At 38.2% G+C, this 20630-nt stretch overlaps 2 protein-coding genes across 2 annotated transcripts; both read right to left on the reverse strand.

The window, feature by feature from the left end:
- Nucleotides 1-281: 281 nt before the first annotated feature.
- LOC122076818 (probable aquaporin NIP-type) lies at nt 282-5512 on the reverse strand. Its single transcript, XM_042642394.1, has 5 exons — nt 5214-5512; nt 4900-5124; nt 1537-1734; nt 1384-1445; nt 282-669 (listed from the first exon to the last, which is right to left on the reverse strand). Exons 1-5 carry the CDS (start codon nt 5331-5333, stop codon nt 459-461), a joined length of 816 nt encoding a protein of 271 aa, XP_042498328.1. The 5' UTR covers nt 5334-5512; the 3' UTR covers nt 282-458.
- An 8263-nt stretch (nt 5513-13775) lies between these two features.
- LOC122092739 (U-box domain-containing protein 4-like) lies at nt 13776-19444 on the reverse strand. The gene is made up of 2 exons (XM_042663024.1): nt 18965-19444; nt 13776-14878 (listed from the first exon to the last, which is right to left on the reverse strand). The coding sequence occupies exons 1-2, from the start codon at nt 19243-19245 to the stop codon at nt 14026-14028; spliced, it is 1134 nt and encodes a 377-aa protein (XP_042518958.1). The 5' UTR covers nt 19246-19444; the 3' UTR covers nt 13776-14025.
- Nucleotides 19445-20630: the final 1186 nt, after the last annotated feature.

Below are 20630 nucleotides of genomic sequence, written 5' to 3' on the forward strand. Positions count from 1 at the left end.
GTAGCTTGCCATATTAAATATCACACTATTAGAAAATGGGTTTGAGTTTCGAACTAAGAAAATGAAGAAGAAGGTTGAGGTTTCCTTGTCAGTACACAAGTTAGACCAGGAGAGGATCATGCATTGTTGATCCCCATTTTAATGCAAAGTAAATTAAGGCTAAATTGGTAAAGATTAGTCAACTCAACTTTCCTGTTCTTTACAGCACACCTAGTAATCGAAAAATACAGATTGGATGTGATCTCGATATTCCTATTTTGGATACAAATACCTCTAAAAGATTTGGATACGAATCAAATTCGAATTTTTGATTATACGTTTATATCGCTGACTTGCATAACATAATACATTCTCCCCTCAATAGATACAATTTGCTCCGAATCCACGTCTCTCAGTTGTGTTACTTCATTATCTAGAACATGTCTAAAATTCAAAGGATTGATTGAGGTAAAGCTAAATTAATTTTTTGAGATGCTCTTGAGAAATGATCCACTCTTGGTAAGCTCCCTCAGTGGTTTGTCTGTAAACCTGATTAGGTTATAAGCTAAAGCTCCAAGAATTGTTCCAATGGGCGGCCCCAATATGTAAACCCAAAGACCTTTGTAGGTGTGCATAACAATAGCAGGACCGAGACTCCTCGCAGGGTTCATGGATGCTCCAGATACAGGCCTGCAAATGAGGAGGTTCAAAAAGATATCCAAAATAAAAAAACTTAGGATGTGTTTAATATATATTCTCGGAAGAGATTCTAAGTCTAGAATGCAATCTGAAATACGATTATTCACTATTTTTCTAGCTTTAGAATGCACCTAGAATCTATTATGAGAATAATTCAAAAGATATCAAAAACTTACTATGTATTTAATATATATATATATATATATGCCTTGGTATCCCTTCTCATAACAGTTTTTAGAATGCGTTCTAGACTCATAATCTGTTCGGGGAATATATATATATATATATTCCCCGAACAGATTATGAGTCTAGAACGCATTCTAAAAACTGTTATGAGAAGGGATACCAAGGCATTTAATTTTTGTTCTTCTTTGGGTTCAAAAGATATCAAAAACTTGGGATGCGTTAAATTACTGGTTCTAGAATGTATTTTGAAACCCGATTCTTCTTTATGTTACTCACTTTAGAATGCACCAAGAATCCATTCTAAGCGCGCATACCAAATACAGCCTTAAAGTACCTTAGTATATATGTGTTTGATATATATTCCCAGAATAGATTCTAGTTCTAAAACACATTTTGAAACCTGATTCTTCTCTATTTTCTCTCTTTAAAATATACCCAAAATCTATTCTGAGAATGCATGCTGAGCATAGACTTAAAAACTGAAAATGGACTAAAGAGGGCATAAGATTGAGGAACTACCCAGCAACGAATACATTTAACATTATTGTCATTCCGACTGCAATTCCGGCAAGTTCTCCAATCTGTAAAATCATGTCAACGTTAAAGTCTTCTCCTAACATAAAACCACAAATAAAATCTGGCCAGTAGGATTAAAAGGGTAGAGTTGCTAACCGCTCTGTTGTCCATGGCAACTCCAGAGATGACAAACATTAACAGGAAAGAGATGACAATCTCAATCGCTAGAGACTGCAGATCAGTACCAGTAGGAGTTGTACCAAAGAAATGCTTTGGTTTGACATCAAAGACTAGGCTCAAGGTGCCGCTGGCAAAGATTGATCCTAATACTTGAGCCAACATATAAAGAGGAACCTGAAGGTATAATAGAATGAATATCAAATGCTGTCACCTCTACAAAATATGATCAACTATGAAAAAAGTCAAGAAAATATCAATTCCTCAAATGATAATGTAACAGTCAAACCAGTATTATTACTTACCCCAAATACATTGTATTTGTTTGTTTTGATTATCTTTAAGGCTGTATAAGTGAATAATATGGTAATTTACATATGAGGGAGGGATAAGTATGCCGCTGGTGTACGATTAGCTAACAGACAGCACCAATGGGGGCACAAGATGGAGTTCCATATGAGAAGGATATAGGGTCATTTAAGAAAAGGGAAGAGAGAGACAGACACAGTGGGTGCTAGCTTCTTATAGTATATCAGCAGCATACCCATCTTTTTTCGTTCATATATTTTTTGTAACTACTTTACACTATTTTCAAGGAAATAGTTGATTTTTACTATAGGATAGGATGGCTTGAAGGGTAAGGTAAGTACTATTCCGGCTAGAAGGGTACAATACCTGGGATTAAAATACCCGCAATATATCTGAATTCATATCCAATTAATATATCCACTATTCGAATTTGATCAATATTCTATGGACATTTCAACTAAGTATCTGAATTCATATCGGCCTAAGAATTCTAATATGATAAGCATTTTAATCTATACATAAAAATAATGCACAATAATTTCCATGTAATGAGATTGTAAAAAAATATACAATTGTGTTTGTTATCCCGGTTCAAAACTTTTAATAAATCTTAAAAGGGGTGATTAAGGTGGTTATATATATATATATATATATACAATAATATTATAATCATATTGAGGAAGATACTGAGGAGGAAATTGAGGAGGAATTTCATTGGAAAGGCACTTGAATCTTTGCTATGCATGAGGAGAGGAGTCATCATATTAGCTTTGCCCCTTATTTTCTTCGCTCATCTGAGTGGAAAATTTGATGTCTTTTGGATGATCACAATGTGAGCAGTTTTGATTTGGTACTTGGGTTGATGTTTTTGGTTCTTTTTTTGGTTGTTGGTTCGGTGCCTAGTTCCTCTTGATGGTATCTTAGCCTTATAATTTTCTTTTCTTTCTTTTCTTTGCTTTTTAATATATTTAATTATTCAAATATATATATATATATATACACACAACAATATAATACATATAAAGCTTAAATTCTTAAATAATTATAAATAATATCAACTTATAATAGAAGTGGATATAATTGAAGTAGAAAACTTAATATAAATTAATAATTATGAGAGACCTAGTAAAGAGTTTTGGTTTTTCAATGTGAAAAGATTATATTGGTTTTTAAAATGGCCCACCTAATATGACTTCATCCAAAAGGCCCCTACTGTGTGACACTTGGAAAATCAAGTTAGAATTTTTTGGTGGCAGATGGGCCCAAGTATTCATTACATGCATGCACTAAACAGCGAAATTAAAATTGGCCAAGTAACAAAATAAAGTGAAAGTACCTAAGAAAACAGTTTAAAACATTAATTTTTTCACAAATAATTTAACAAACGGATAACAATAGAAGGAAAAATAGCACTTTATGACAAGTAAAATTGATTGATTTTGGATTTGAATTTTGACAAGTGGGGTACCGAGAGACCATATCACATATCCAATCATTGAATTTGTCTCATCAATGTTAATAAAATATTAGTTGTAATTTTGTTTAGTTTGAAACGATAAAACCGTGACATTTTTTAATGTAAATTTATGGGAGGAGGATAGATATGTTATTGATTTTTCTACAGTTAGCAGTTTAATCAATGATACTATTTGAATGATAGGTGTCTAAAGGATTTTTCCAAGAAGAGGAAAAGAAAGATTGACACAAAATTAAGATATATCGTTGATATACACCTCATTTTTTTTTATTATTTTGTGGCTCATTTATCTTCATGATTTCAACCAAAACACAATAGTACATTCTAGGCATATCTTTGATTTTTAATTCTTATTGTTTATAGCATACGCATTTTGCAGAATATTCCAAGGGTTTAGGGATAAACTGATGCTACTAAACCAGAAGATGGGGTTATCCACTCAGAACCCCATCTTAATCAGTGATGTTTGTAAATGTCTTTGCGGTAGCCTTGACTCTACCAAGGATGTTGAGAACGTCCACTTCTAATCATTTAAGGGTGGGAGACCTACTACGTAGACTTATTAATCAAAACTAATATATTTCTATTATATTTATTTTTTGTTCATATTTTAATATTTACTTAGTTAAAACTTTTAAGCAATCTTTATTTAAATCTTTTATTATATAGTTAGGGAGATGGTTTCCTCCTACATCTGTTAAATGATGGTCTTCGTTTTTCTGTCTTATGGTAGAAAGGTTATTTTAGATTCACATACTGGTGTTATGGGAGTATTTTACAATTTATTTATTTCGAAAAAAAGAATTCTATGAGTAAAGTGTGGCCCTACGCGAAGACACGTGACCTTATAGGTATCTTTAAAATTTTTAATATTTATTTAATTAAAAATTGAAAAAATTAAACTAATAAAATATAGAAAAAATCTCTAACAATCAAGATAATAACTTCATCATTAACTCACCCCTTGTAATGTTCTAACTTCAAACCAAATCAAAATATTATCTACTTTAAACCATGGGTCTCACGATTTTAAAACATGTAATTATGAAAGAGATATTAGAGGTTAGCTTCTTCTCTACTTTGAGATGTAAGGACCAAAGAGATGCCCCCATTAACAAAGAAAAAAAAAAGAGAGATTCTCTCCCCATTGTGCTTTAAAATATTCTGAGAGGAAAATTCAATCCAGAAGGGTCACCCCCAACGAAAATTTCAGCTATTTAAATCACGACAGGTCCTACACGTAGACTTTTGTTTTCATGTGATAGAGACTTTTTTTTTTTTTTTGATAGAACATGGGATGGAAACATGTCGGTCATGGTTTATGAAAAATATAGTCAATAAAGCACATATTATGACCGGTGGGAGGACGCAATGTTCGCCCTCCAATGCATGGTGGTGGCAAGTGCAGCTATAGACGAGAATACCGGAATACTAATCTTCCGACCAAATCAAATCAAACTAAACCAGACCAGATTAAACCATATCAGACCGGCGATTTAGAAGTTAGAACATGTTAAATTGAAAAGAACCAACAAAGAAAACGTTAATAAACCGACCTGACCCCAAGGGAAGTGCCGGAAGATGGCGAAAGTGAGTGTCACCGCCGGGTTGAAATGGGCACCGGAGATATGACCGACGGAGTAAACCATAACCATAACTATCAAACCCCAGGTAACACAGATCCCCGGAAAAGTAACAGATCCGCCGTACATCTTATTAGCAACCACCGATCCACATCCGGCGAAGATAACAAAGTAAGTTCCTATCACCTCCGCAATAAACTGAAACATGACAGAATTCACAATCAAAATCTCGTCTCTTTCTTTATCCCCTTTTGTTTTATTCAAATGGGAGGATGAAGTAAACGTACTTTCTGGGTTAGAACAACAACTGCAGAAGATGCACAAACTCTGCTTTCGCTATCCTTCCTTGTTGTCGTCGTTGTCTGGGTTCCTGCCTCCATATCTCCTCCTTCTATGCAATCAGCCATTCTTCTATTCTCTCTCTCTCTCTCTCTCTCTCTGTGAGTGTGTGTGTGTTCAAACTTGAAGGGTTTGGATTAAAGAAGAAAGTCAAAAAAGAAGAAGGGTTAGAGATATATTTATATAAGGTGGTGGAGGTTGAAGGATTTAAGAGGAAGGTTTTGATTACGGTTAAGGGAGTTAACGTGTAATTAGGCGAAACCAAATTGTCTGGTTATGGTCACCTAATCCGTCTCTTCGTTTAAGGGAAAAGAAAAAAAGAAAAAAAGAAAAAAAGAAAAAAAAAAAGAAGTTTCGTAATTGGTAGAAAGGTATTAATGTTTACAGTTCATCGATAGGTCACGAGACGGTTCATATGGATAAGGATTAGCAGAACTAGCTGTTGGTCGTTCTTCTGGGACAGCAGTGAGGGCGTAATCTAGCTGCTTCTCTCTCTAGTTCTTCAATTGAGTAAACCATTAATTAGGAGAGAGAAAGAGGGGAAAAACTGAAGAAGGGAGAGTAGGGAGTCCATTAGGGTGGCGGTCAAACTTCAAAAGAGGCAAGATCGGTTGAAAATAGAAACAGAAAGAGATAAGATCAGTAGAGGAAATCACTGTTATGGAAATATCAATGGAGCTTCATAGGTCGGCCATTTAATGGTGGACTTCAATTTGGTGACGCTTTTCTGAGTTGTTTTTTGAGTCATAATACAGGTGAGAAAGTGATGGCAAATAAGTTGTTCCCAGAATTTTGGGGAACTGGGGAATTTGCAGGGAAAAATTTGCCTGCCACCCACGTACCTGCAACCCCTAATGGTAGTCAAATAAATGGAATAATTTACTTCTTCTTAGGGTTCATAAATATCCTCTTAGGTCATAGTATTTTCTAAAATACCCTTTTAGATACCATTTCTTTGGCTACCACAGGGGTTGCAGCTAAATTTTGTCTGAATTTGCAGTATGCTCATCCTACACATCTATGTAAAGTGACACATTCTTGAATTCGCGGAATATCAAATCATCTATATAAATTAAATAAAAAAAGAACTGAAAGAAAAGTCAAACGGTCACTAGTCATGTGACCATTGTGAAAACCCACACTAAATGCCAATGTGCATCCCCTCATTGTCATACAATGCGTCTCCTACACCTAGACACATGACAGTATGAAAAGAGGATCCAGGTTCTCCCCTTAACGGCAATCACCATTTGTCCAAGCGACAATTCAACGGCATTCAATGAGGCATCGACGAAGGCGTGGAGAAAGAGGTGTTGGGCATCGTTGGATCATCGTCTGGATACGTGGCAATCGTTCAGATAACTATGGGTTGACCTCGTCGATCACTGCTCAAGAGAGGAGTCGAATCCATGGAAAGATTGTCCAGCCCCCTATGTGGATGCCCATGTGTATTCTTGCTTAGGCTAAAGGGTTGGTGGAAGAGTCGTAGGACTTGGAAGCAAACCTCTCCCTCTTGTGGAGTCCAATCCTTTGTCCTAAAAAACCCATCGTTCCGTGCATGCCACAAGTACCAGCATAGAAATGATACATGAGAGAGAGTTTCACGAGTAAACTTCTTATCTTGAACCCCCAACAGGTCCCAACTCTTCAACCAATCTGTTAATCTCGGTGCTCTATCAAATGGAGGAGCATAGGAAAGAGTGCTCCCACACTAGACTGCCTTCGCAAAGGAGCATTCAAATAGAAGGTGGTCTACCTATTCATTGACTGTACCACATCCACTGGGACACGTCGTGAAAGTAGGCCTTCTCCCGTAGCCACACCTTCATTACAAGCTCTCCATATGAAGGAATTAATTTTCAAAAGAGTTTGGATTGACTAGATCCGCTTCCATACAACATCTGGAATCTGATCCCATTGGTGTACTCGAGAAGTGGATGCTTTTAAGGCAAACCTTGCATCTTTAATTTTAGTCAAAAGATAATACGCCGACTTGACAATGAAAATACCATTTTTGGAGGCTCCCAAACTTGCTTATTCACACTTGGAAGGATACTAAGCTGGATTTTTAAAATTACTTCAATGTCTAGCGGTTGGAAAAATTGATGCAGAAGGTCCATGCTCCATGATCTAGTAGAACGATCTATTAGGTCAGAGACCCTTGAAAGGGTGCAACCTGCTGGCCTTGGCCCTTGGAGCTTGTAATGAGGTAGTGATGGTATCCAATTATTGCTCCAAATATCCACCATGTTCCCATCACCAATGAGCCACACCAATCCAGCCATCAAGGTTTTCCTCCCTTCTAGCAAGCTACGCCATCCCCATGATGGTTTATTTCCCAATCTTGCATTCAGAAAATCAGATCTAGGGAAGTATATGGACTTAAGAAATTGGGCCCAATATGAACCTGGAGAAGACCATAGATGCCATGTTGCCTTTGCCAAGAGAGCTTGATTTGAAGCCTTAAGTCTTTGAAACCAAGCCCTCCTTGACTTTTTGGTTGACATAATCTTGACTATGAGATCCAGTGTATTTTCCCCCTTATCTGAGTTCCTCCAATAAAAATTAGCGGCTGCTTTCCTAATGGAATCATGGTGTGAGGCTGGGAGCTTAAAATGGGAACTCACATAATTTGACATTGGAGATAGAGCCGCTTTAATCAATACTTCCATTCCTACATGAGAGAGCAAATTCTTTTTCTAACCTTGCAATTTATTAAGTGATTTCTCCCTCACTTCCTGGAATAAATATTTTTTTGAAATTTCAAATTCCATTGGCAACCCCAAATACTTGGTGGGCCCATCACCATAAGGAATTTGAAGCACACGAGAGAACCATCTTTTGAACTTCACATGAGTGTTTGGGCTGAAAGTGAGACTGGATTTTTGCCGGTTTATAGATTGACCTGTGGCCTTGCAATACAACTTAAGACAATCTTTAAGAGTGGTGATTTCTTGAAGCTTAACTTGAGAAAAAAGTAGACAATCGTCAGGAAATAGAATAGATGTAATAGGGGATCACCTGTGGTGCACCTTAATTCCATGGAGTGTACCCAAATCTTCAGCATGCTTAATGATTGATGTGAGAGCTTGAGAGCAAAGGATGAAGGTAGCTGGTGAGATCGGGTCCCCTTGTCTAATACCACGTGTGGGAATGATTCCCCCTTTGATGCAGCCATTCACAAGGAGACTATAAGAGACCGTCCGGATACATGTCATAACTTGATCAACCAAAGCATGGCAAAACCCCAGCTTCAATAGCATGGATTCAATAAAGTTCCATTCCAACCGATCATATGTTTTACGCATATCTAGCTTCAATGCAAGAAATTTATCTTTCCCCTTTTTCTGCTTCTTGATATAATGGAACATCTCGTGAGCCACCATAATATTATCAGAGATTAAACGAGAAGGGATAAATGTCGATTGGTTTGGTAAAATAATTTGATTCAATGCTCCTTGAAATCAACCAACTATGATTTTTGTAATGATTTTGAAAATCACATTACAAAGACTTATTGGGCGAAGTTGATAAGCAATCTCAAGATTGGCCACTTTTGGGATTAGGCAAATGAAAGTTTTATTTAGATCCGTCAGGATGTGACCTATTTGAAAAAATTCAGCAACATAAGAAAATAGGTCCACCTTCACCAAGTCCCAATACCGTTTGAAAAAAATAGGCGGTAGCCCATCCGCTTCTGGGGACTTGAGAGGCGCCATTGCAAACAAGGCTACTTGAATCTCCTCCAAAGTTGGGATCACACACAGAGAATTATTAAGTTCATCAGTGACCACAGGCTGAACCATATCTAAGACTTGTGCTAGAGCAACATTATTTACAGATTCCGTGGAATACAAAGTAAGGAAATGGGAATTGTGAATATTTGTAACCTCAGTTTCTGTTGATGTCCACTGCCCTGATGGTAATTTGAGCTTTAATATTTTATTTCGATGATGACATCGTACAGTTGATAAATAGAAGAAAGAAGTGTTCTTATCACCTCCCTACAACCATGCAATTCTTGACTTTTAACGCCACATCTCCTCCTCCTTTTGAAGTTCCGCCTCCAAGAGATTTTGTATTTCAGTCTCCCTTTTCTGAGAAAAGGTTGAAACGGGTAGACCTTAGATGTACTGAAGCTTAGCCTTAAGCCTCTTAATATTTTCAAAAATATTCCCGAACACCTCCTTATTCCACTTTTGGAAAATAGCACGGCAGTGCTTAATTTTTCCCATGACCTGATTTACTGCCATACCTGATGGAGAGATAGACCACCCTTGTGTTACTACATTCTTACAATCTTTGTGCCTCAACCACATCGATTAGAATCGAAATGGTCTCCTACCTCGAGATAAGCCACCCTCCGTATCAAGAACAAGAGGTGAATGATCATAACTGATTGCAGGTTTCACAAACACTGCAGCATTGACAAAGCATTGTTGCCATTCAGGGTTGCATAGAGCACGGTCCAATCGAACTCTAATATTGGAGGAACCATCTCGCTTATTGTTCCACGAGAAAGACGGGCCATAGAAACTGAGATCAATAAAATTACAGTCATCAAGAAATTCTCTAAAGGTGCCAGTATCCCGAGCACTATGTCGAGCGCCCCCAGTCTTCTCATACCAAGAGAAATATGAATTAAAGTCTCCAAGACAAACCCATTTTCCGTGTCGAGATCTTCCAATAGAAGTTATGCGATCCCACACCTGCTTCCTCTTGTGTTTTTGAGGATCTCCATAAACACAAGTAAGATAGAAGGGTGGTGTATCCACCACTGTGACTTCAACATCGAGGAATCTTGAGTTCGTAGACAGTATAGACAATTGGACATTGTCCTTCCAAAGTAGTGCAAGACCCCCTGAGGCACCTTGCGGTTCTACTGTAGTGAAGCCATGAAATTTACCAGAGCGACATAACCTCCCAATTGTTGCCTTTTTACTCTTTGTCTCTATGAGATGAACACTATCAGCCGTATTGAGGAGATGGTGAATGGAACGTGAAGTTGAGGGTCTCCCCAACCCTTGACAGTTCCAACCCAAAAGCTTGATTGCAACCCGTGGGGCTGATTCTCTCCAGCCTCCATGGGGTCTGCCCTAAAAAATGGCACATTTCCATATCTTGATAACTCATTTCCTTATCATTTGAACCTTCTGAATTATCTATCGCCACCCTCAGGCTCTTAGGGGATTGTAAAATTCATCCTTGGACGTTTGGGGTCATGGTACTTGGTATGGCTGATTGGGTAGGATTGGGACTAGTGGGGACTGTTGAATTTGAAATAGTACAATGGAAAGATGTGGGAGGAGGGCTGTTAAGGCTTGAGTGATTTCAGGAGTACATGGTAGGTTATGGAGATAATGTAGAAATTGATGTCCTACCTTTTCGGTAGTGGATGGAGGGTGTAACTGATTAGGAGGTGTTATTATTTATTTATTTATTTTTTGGTAAGGATTAGGTGGTGTTATGGTGTGTAGAGATGGAAGGTTAGCATTATTAGCGAAGGTGGAGGACGTGTCCAGCATGTGAGAAGTTGGCATACCATGTTGGGTCGGTAACGGTAGCTGACCATGATGGGTGGGTAAAGTTTCTATAACATGTGATAGTAATTCTCTATCACTAGTATAAGGAGAACATGGGTTATGGGCTATTGATGGTGGGGCAATTAATGGCATTGGTGAGTTACTGGGTTGTGAGTTATGAGATGATGGAGGTGGAGAACGTGGGTTTCAATATTGATGGCTACCATAGGCAGTTGCAGGAGAGGAATAGGTTGATGCCACTACCGTAGGTGGTGGTAATCGCCGACTGAACTAGATGGTGGTGGCAGCCGGTGGGGTGGTGGTTTGTGTTTTTGGTCGGACAATGGTGGCGCGTTCAAGAAGTGCCGCATCTGGAGCTAGGCACCTAAGAGTTGGATGAAAGAGATAGTATGTGAAGTCAAGGCAGGGGGTGGTGGAAGGGCAACCGTGGGTGGCACGATGCTCCTGCTCCTTCTCGAACAAGATTTTACACCGTTGTTCATTTTTATCCCCCAGAAGGCCACAATAATAACAAAAGAGAGGCAGACGCTCATACTGGATCCGTACAGGGAGCTGCTGTCCGCTTCGTCGTTTGATACTTAGTGATGGGTTTAATGGCTTATTTACATCTAAGGTGATGCGAGCTCTGAAGAATTGCACTCTTTGCCCAAAACGGATACCGGAGACTTGCAGAAGCTTAGAAACATGACCCACCTTTTGGACCAATCGAGACACTAGCTGATGATCTTGGAGTTCGTCAGGAATATCAAGAAACTGAGCCCATATGTTGAAGAAAACGACCAATCCTTCGATGGCCTCCAACGCTCCAAGACAATTAGGTTCCCTACTACCGACAAAGGAACCTCATTGAGAACATTGTGAATGTCCATTGGGTGTTGGAAACGAAAGAGATATGTATGCCATTGGATGGAAGATACAACCATTGGGTGGCTAGTATTCAAGGCAGAGGTGAGTGCCTCAGTTACTACCTACTTTCTATATGATTTCCTAGGCAGAATATAACCTGCAAGCGTTAGTGCTTCACAATGTGCAAGATGCTCCTCAATTTCATCCTCAAGAACAAGCACATCTTCACTATTTGAGATATCTCCTGGCTGAGAAGTAGGGGGCGGTGATGGATCAGGTAAGGTTGTTGTTGGTGGTGGCAATGGTAAATGCAAATGTTGAGAAGCCATGATTGGTTAGAAGAGATGACGGGAAGGTCTAAAAGGGAACTACAACACCATACACTCCTAATAGGAGGACAAAGGACACACCAGGATGGTGGAGTTTTTCGATGCCTATCGAATTCCAGAGTTTCCGTTTCATGTAACCAGTCGTAGTTACAAAAAACAAGACCCGATAAAAAATGTCATTGGTCCTTTATGGATGTGGTCCTCCTCAACCAAAGCTTTAGAATGGAAGGTCATCTATACACAATGGGAAGTCATACAAAGTTGACAAAAAGGCCGGCCATCTAGGACATCTCCACCAAAAAAAAAATTTTGTTTCTCCAACTCTAAAGTCAAGTATCAAATCCCCTGAAAACAGCCCATGATATGAGAATCTTGGAGTTAGAAAAGAACAATGACCTAACATTACAATGACCTAACATTAGGTTTATAGATTTTGCCATGTAAGTATAGGGGAGATTGGATTCTATATTTGTGTATTTTACCCCATCTTATCTACCCATGGATTTAGTTCTTGGTATTTCAATATCAATATCGATACCAATGTGTAGTGGCTATACTCTGTACCGTATTTATCGATCTATATGAGTTAGAATTAGTATCAAACACGATGGATATGAATACAAATTGACCATTATGATCGATCTGATATCAAATCTTCAAACTGCGAATCTGCCCTAGGGGTGCAACCGGCTGGAATGCTGAATTTTATAAATCTTAGCCAATCCTAGGTTCCCTTTGTTTAACCCAGCCCCAGTGTTACTGGGTTCAACCCAACCAGTCTAGCCTAATTGACCTTGGCAACCCCTATTTTTATCATTTCAGGGCTAATCAAGGCCGGGCTAGCCTTGCTTTTTTTTTTTCATTTTTAATGATATTAAGGAGAGGGTTTCCTCCGACGCCTGTCTTTAGGTGAGGGCATCTGAGGTATCCCCATACGAAATCTTTAAATAGAGGGGACCATTTGGAGGGCATTTAGGACAAAACACCCCTCACATGAATAATGACATGTGAGGGTGTGCAATTTCATTTTGAACTGGCATTGTGGCAATCTTTATTTTATAATTATATATTATATATATAATATATATATATATATATATTCAGGGCCAAGCTGAGTCAGGCCTCAGCCTAGGTCCAGCCTAGCCCTACTCTGGGCCTAAAAATTTCAACCCTAGCCCAGTCCATGATGGACTGAAAAGCCCAACCTATGGCCCTATCAGGCTCAGGGCAGGCTTGGACGGGCTCGGGCTTGCCGGGCGGAACTTGCTCCCCTAATCTGCCCCACAGCAAATATGCTGTCCTTTCAGCCAACTCTTCAGCCTGATTCTGAAAAATTGAATCTTAAAACTCCTAGTACATGATACCAATAAACTCATGTAAGACTGCTCTTGGACTGGGATGGGTTAAATTCAGAACCCAAACCAAACATAGCTTACTGTAGTGAAAACCAACCCACCTGGGAGTGGGAGTGGGGGGTAGTCCGAATTGAATTGTCTTTGGTAGTGTAGGCATGGTTTTAGTTAGCTGTATCGTATCTGCCAATACATACCTGTTTGGGATCAGTACAGTAATATGTATTGGTATCAGCGAGGACTGATACCGGTGCTGCTACTGTATACTAAAACTGTGCTGGTAGGGGCCCAAAAGGAGCAGTATGTAAAGAAAAATTGTCCAATTGGATTATCAAGATTCTAATAATTTAGTTTAGCTAACATAGAATCACCTTTAGTTGTTCTTCTGTCTTAAAAGAATTTCAATCTCATCTGAAGTAAAATAGTTCAATTAGTCCATGTTTTGTTGATGAGAACCAGAAAAGGAAAGAAAGACTCTTTAGCTAATCAGGAGACAGAGAGAGTTAAGAAAACATTTTTATATTACAAACCAATAAAACAACCATGCTTACAATTCTGAGTATTGACAATTACCAGTCACCCGATACCATCATGGCCTGGACTGGCTTTGTTTTTCACTATCTTATTTCTTCACTTGGATAATTTGATCATCCACATTCGGAGAAAGCACAACGCCAACAACCAAAGCAATCATTTTGAAGAAACTTCGGTGGTACAATTAGAGAGAGGCCGATCATTTGAGGTACATACCAATGCCCTCTGCTGTAAATGTCTCAAGCTCTGTTCCATGCTAACTTGCACCATCTCGGCTAGCATCTTCTGTGCTTTTCCACCTCGATCTTCACCATCAATCTGAGAGACAATATTGCAGACAATGTTCTCTAGGGTGTTGGCTTGAAACTCAGCTCTCCTGTATGGAGAATCTCTCAATAACACCAACAGGGTCTGTGCTTTTGACTGAGATTTTGGTGTCCCTTGGACTGTGAGCTCAAGAAGACCAGGAATGACACCTTCCCTAAGAATTGGTTCTCTATACCTACATCGATCACTCTCACACATTGTCAGAAGTGCACCAACTGCATGCTCTCGGCTTTGTCGTGAACCACTCTCTAGAACTTCAACAACTGCAAGCACTCCACCTTCTTCAGATGTCAATGCAGTTCTCCCCTCTTCAAAACTTAACAAGGATTCTAAGAGTGCACTACATTTCTCTGCTGTTTTTGAAGATTTCCTGCAACTCTTGAGCAAGTTGACAAGGGGAGAGATGGCTTTTGCTGCAAGAATGATGCTTAGGTTCTCCGGGTGGGTGGAGAGATTGTACAGTGCCATCAATGCATCTACCTGTGCTTGTGGACTTGCATCTCTGAGGATTTCAATGAGGAGAGGGATGGCACCAGAGGCACTGATTTTTGGCTTGTTGATGGCAGAAGCAGAGAGGGTTAGTAGAGCTGCAGTAGCATACTCCCGCAAATTGGAATCAGCTGATTTTAGTAAACAGACGAGAGGTTGAAGGGCCCCAGCATTCACAATTGCAATCTTATTCCTGTAAGACGAAAGACACATTTTACTGAGGACCAACTTAAGGAAAACAGGTTCACATACAAGTAAAAGATCAAGTCTACCATCTCATTGCAACAAGAATCAGCTGGCACAGAGAAAAGGGGACTGGGGGCTCTAAACAGTAGCAACTCATATTATAAATTAAAAACCACGTGGACATGAATATTAAGAATGGAGGCTCTAAAAAGTAGCAACTCATATTATAAATTAAAAACCACGTGGACATGAATATTAAGAAAAAAAACCTAATGTTGTGCAAATTAATGGAAGAAAGAAGAAAAATGATATATTCCAACCATGTACTTGATTATGCAGTTTTGAAAGAAAAAAAAAGTCTCTTCACAGCATTTTCTTTGCATGGCAGGCTGTTGACACTGGACCAGTTTTGAGCAACTTATTTCAAAAACAAGCAAGCTGAATATCGAAGAATTAAAAGCTTTCCTACAAGGAAACATGAAATTTGGTTTTATCACTATTCATTCAAGTCCATTGGCCTTTTGACTGTCCTGAAACTCCTGATGAAAGATGTGCTGTCATGCAGATTTCTTGCCTAAAGTTTCAAAACCAATTAAGATAGTTCATGTGTTTCACCCTGTTAAGCTGGATTTTATATCTCAAATGTCTTAATAATCTACACAAGAATTGAGGATTTAAATCATGCTATTGCAATCATATTCAGCCAACAACAATAAAAGAAGCTCAGAATTTTAGTAAATTACCAATGTGGATTCTGATTAATTAGTACTGACACCGTCATACCTAAAAATATGTTTCTAATACTTAAAAGCCCAAATGGCTATCGCAATTAACACAACAAAAGGATAGTTATATCTAAGGGAAAATGCAATTGCTGAAGTGAATTGTAAGACTGCTCCTTAAAGTTGCTTTAAATGAAAATTCCATCTTAGAAAAAAAAAAATAATAATAAAATAAAAATAAAAAAATAAAAAATTGGAACAATCCATTTCAAGTCATAAGCAGTTTGCAAAACTTGTATAGCATTCCTTCCCAAGGCATCAGACATGAAAACACTTCTGCATGCATTTTTGTTCAACACCGAAAATATTGAGAGAGCGCCAAAACAAGACATATTTGCCTCAATAAACCATGTAGAAGTCCTCTTAATCAAATGCCTTAATCCTTTGAATGTATACCTAAGCATGACACTATGAGAAAATGGGCTACAAGGATCGAGCATACAAGTAAAATAACTGGATATAGGGACTGATTCACAGGTTAAGGGAAACAGCACCTATGGAATGGGAGGTGGTCCATTGTCATGAGTTGTGACAGACCAAATCAATATATAGCAAAGGCAAGTACAGAGCTTGCAAGACTGTAAATCCAGTTTGAGTGGATGATATTAAATGAATTTTCACGAAAGGCAGTTGGATCAGATTATTTTTTTGGAGAAATGTACTCTGTACGACAGAATCACTTCCTTCACTGGTGATCACCTCTAGAGGTCATAACACATAAATGGGTCTTAACCTCTACATGAGTATAAAAGGCCGTACCCTGAGGGGTTTGGTGATGGTCATAATGTATGCAACCTCAACCCTGCTTCGCAGAGAGGCCGTTTCCCAACTCGAACCTGCGACTACTAGGTCCCAATGGAACAACCTTACAATCTCTACATGAGTATAAAATATAACTAATTCGTGAAGACAGAGTAAATAGATCAATGGCACTCACTGAATTTGATTTGAAAAATAAATATCACTTCTGATCTGTTTATAAGAAAATATAAAATAAAAAGAATTATTTCTAGAGGGAAAATCTGGCACAAAATTAAGCCAATGACCAACTGGTTCAAGATAAATACACAAAAAGGTACTTAATTCAGACAATTACAATAAACCTCCGATTCTTTACATAAGAATTACAAAGAAACTGTCTTATCTACAATGTGATTTTCTATAGATCAGGAACCTGGATTCATAATTGGCCACTATACCCCTCTAGTTCTGTTTCAAAAAGATCTTCACAATCTATGAACATAGTTGGTTACGTTAGTAAAGATAATTAGAAACACCCACTGTAAACATACACAGATAATCAGAAACACCTAAACATACACCCAAGGATTAACGTATCAGCATCGATCGCTGTAGCGGTCAGCCAAAATTAAGATACGTATCGGAAGGTATCGTATCGTATCGGAGATACAGTAAGATACGCACATAAATGGATAGGAAACTCATATATATATAACATGTATTATGCATAAGCACTAAATTGAGAGTATCACATGAAGTATTCAAGGTTTGTAGTTGTCCCATAAATGTAAAATCCTTATTCCCAACCTTGATTTTCATTTTAGTTAGAGATAAAAATGGCTGGCAGCAACTTTGGAATAAAAACCCCTTAAAAAAATCATGTTTTTCTGAAAAATGATCCAGCTTGGCCATTATATGACCGTAGTGCACCGTATCATTATGTATCGTACCGTATCGATACGTATCGATCGATAGATACCAGTACAAACCGAAACAAACACTTCAGCTCAATTTTTAAGTTCCCATAGAGCATCGGTACATATCGGTGGTATATCGTATGATACATATCGATACAAAAGGTGTTAAGTTTGCCTCGAATTCTTGACCGTTTTGAAGAATGACCCGCTCCGGCATATTTTGGTGGCCATCCGAATAGGAAGTTTTCTGAGATTTGTGAGAGCCCAGCACTGATCTCATATGGGGGTGCAGGGGTTTAACCCGATCGACTGCGAACCGATGGATCGACCCTCAACTTGGAGTATGTAATATACTATCGTCTTATTGAGTAAGTCATTGTAATTTGGGGGGGTTTTTGAGCTAGGATTTCAGGGTGAGTTTTCTTGCCATTGCTTAGGTGTAATCTCTCTTCTATATAGTGAAACATCTTCTTCTTCGCCCGAGGACGTAACACACCACACCGGTGTGTAAACCTCGTTAAATCTCTGCGTTGTGCAGATCTGTTGGCTATTTATTTTTGTATTCGTTGGTGTTTGCTATAAAAAAGGATTATAAATTCATGAGCAGTTTGTTTTGGGTGAAGAATAAATATATTAAAGCGGAAAAGAAAAAAAAATTACAAGGCAAGATACCACCAAGAGGCACTAAGCCCCACAAAAAATGAGAACAAAAAAGGATCAAAACATGAAACTAGAGAATGAAAACTAACTCAACCCAAAAATGAAACAATGAGCTCATAGCGAAGAAAGTAAGGGGCAAATCTAATACGATGACTCCTTTCCCTACGTAAAGGAGAGATTCAAGTTTCTTCCCAATGGAGTTCCTCATCTTTTTGCTTCAACCTCTGACACTTCCTCTAAATTTTCAATATATTGAATTTCTTCTTCTAAATACTTTGATCTAAATCTTCCTCTTGAGAGAGACAATCTAGGCTGCGTGCTAGTCCGAAATATGAAGGAATGATTTTCCTTATAAACTTGCCCAAGTCAGAGTGGGGTTATCACAGTAAGCAGGTTATGCCTTTTCAATTATTAGCTGCCTAAATATTCTAGGAGAAACAGGGCAAGAACTATCATAATATCTGATTCGATTTACAAAATCATCCCCTAATCCGGAGAATTCCTCTAAAATCATTTCAGATAAACAGAAATAGTTATGTTCGATTAACCCAGTTCAAGAGATTTTTTTTTTTTTTTTTTTGATATTCCTCAACTCTGATGGTTTAATGGAACAGGATAAGCCAAGGATTAAGCTAAGAAAAAGAGGAATACCATAATACCTCCCACCTTGCAAAGTAGGATTCAGTTTTAGCAAGAAAAATCCCGCACAAAGGAAAAAGTAAGAGAGAAAAGCAAAATAGGGAGAAAAATGAGAAAGAGGAAGCATAATACCTCCTATCTTGCAAAGTATAATTTAGCACAAAAGAGAAGTAACACAGAAAAGCAAAATCGAAAAAGAAAAGAAAAGAAAAGAAAAGAACAGTAACAACTGAAGTAAAGAACAATCACTTCAAATCTCAATACCCTAAACCAATAAAGCATCGATTTTTGTCATTACAGAAAACCCAAAAAAAATAAAATTTCTCACAAATGTAAACCAAACCGGGAACTTACGTTTCATCCCTGACTGCAAGATTAAGTATCGCGAGAAGGGCAGCTTCAGAACAGTCCGGAGAGTCAGATCTAAGCATAGCAACGAGTGGCCCGATTGCTCCACAGAAGTGACGACGGTACTTCTGAGACGTCTTCGTGAACCGTCTAATTTCTCTCGCAGCTTGAAATTTTGAACTTGGATCGTCTGATTGGATGAACTCTATAGTCTGTTGTACGATAGCAGGAATTTTAATGGAATTTACACCGGAATCATTGCCGGGAAACTCACTTCCTGAATCCATCGCCTCTCTTCTTCAAAGCTATGCGAGATAGAGAGAAAAGAGAGAGATGAGTTCGGAGAGAAAAAATCTGAGTGTGTTTAGAGAGAGAAAGAGACGGAACGTGGCGTTAACCAACAGTCTGAAACGGCCTTTTCAACCGCTTCGACTGGAGTGGAGAGAGTTGGTTTGGTTCGGTAGAAGCTACAGAGAGCCATCTCTGTTCTTATCTTGCAAGCGAAATTGAATTTATCATAATACCCCTTATTTTCCTAAGATATTATCAGTAGGAGCGGGGCCTACCCTACACTAATGATTCTCCTTGTCTCATTCCTCCTCAAAATAAAGGGGTGAATATGTCTTTTCATATGAAGAGGAAATAAATAACATAAAAAAGGTGAAAAAGGAAAAAAAGTTGGAGACTTTTCTTCTTGGGAAAGAATCTTTGTTACTTTCCCTACGTGGCTATTGGCTATGACATGATTTTTTCTACTTAGGAAAAAACCTTGATAAAATTACATGATTATTTATTTTTGGGTTCTTGTTACAAAATTATTCATCAAAAGTTTTAATTAATAAAAATACTCAAAATTAGGTTTCTCTTTATAAAATTACCCACTTAAAGTTTAAGTTAATAAAAATACTCAAAATTGAATTTAGGGTTTATAAATTATCCACTCAAAATTGAGTTTAGGTTTACAAATACCCAAAATGATGAATCACTTTTTGAGTAATTTTGCACATCCAAACCTGATTTTGGATATTTTTGTTAACAAAAACTTTGAGTTGGTAGTTTTGTAAACTCAAACCTAATTTTGAACATTTTTGTTAGCTGAAACTTTGGGTAGATAATTTTATAAAATGAAACAAAAAATGGATAATCATGTAATTTTTTCAAAAAAATTTCCCACCTTGAAAGAATGGATAGGAAAGTATAAATGGTTCTGTTAAGACTCATTTTCTTTAGAAATATCTCTTGATGTCCGTTGCCTATTCTCCTCCACTTTGTGAGTGACCTGTTTGTTTGCCCTTTGCTCTCGCTCTTCTATTTCACACCTTGTATCATGAATCCTTACGGCCCTCGTTCCCCGACGCCAGATAATCCCATTCTTCCCTTACCCCCACCCACTCTTGTGCTTGACCCTCCTCCAAGAATCATCTCTCCATCCTTTCATGTCCTGCCATCCAAGGACCACCCCACTGATTCTGAGGATGAAATAACCATTGATGATGCTAATGAGAACAAGATATCCTTGGTGTGGGATACAACCCTTGTGGGTCTCATTCTTGATGGTAAACCCTTTCGCCGGCAGGCTATTATGGAAGGTCTCATTTCTGCTTGAAATGCTAGGCATGAAATTACTATCTCCCCCCTTGAAGAGCATAAATTTCTCTTCCAATTTCATCAT

This window comes from Macadamia integrifolia, chromosome 1 (genome assembly GCF_013358625.1).
Source record: "Macadamia integrifolia cultivar HAES 741 chromosome 1, SCU_Mint_v3, whole genome shotgun sequence".
Lineage (NCBI taxonomy): Eukaryota > Viridiplantae > Streptophyta > Magnoliopsida > Proteales > Proteaceae > Macadamia > Macadamia integrifolia.

Excerpts from the sequence above, each read along its gene's own strand:
- LOC122076818 (XM_042642394.1), bottom strand. The coding sequence starts at position 5,333 with ATGGCTGATTGCATAGAAGGAGGAGATATGGAGGCAGGAACCCAGACA. Across the intron at positions 1,446-1,536 it reads TTGCCATGGACAACAGAGCG|ATTGGAGAACTTGCCGGAAT; the intron begins GTTAGCAACTCT and ends ATGATTTTACAG. Across the intron at positions 670-1,383 it reads TTAAATGTATTCGTTGCTGG|GCCTGTATCTGGAGCATCCA; the intron begins GTAGTTCCTCAA and ends CCTCATTTGCAG.
- LOC122092739 (XM_042663024.1), bottom strand. The coding sequence starts at position 19,245 with ATGGATTCAGGAAGTGAGTTTCCCGGCAATGATTCCGGTGTAAATTCC. Across the intron at positions 14,879-18,964 it reads CTTGCAGTCAGGGATGAAAC|GAATAAGATTGCAATTGTGA; the intron begins GTAAGTTCCCGG and ends TTCGTCTTACAG.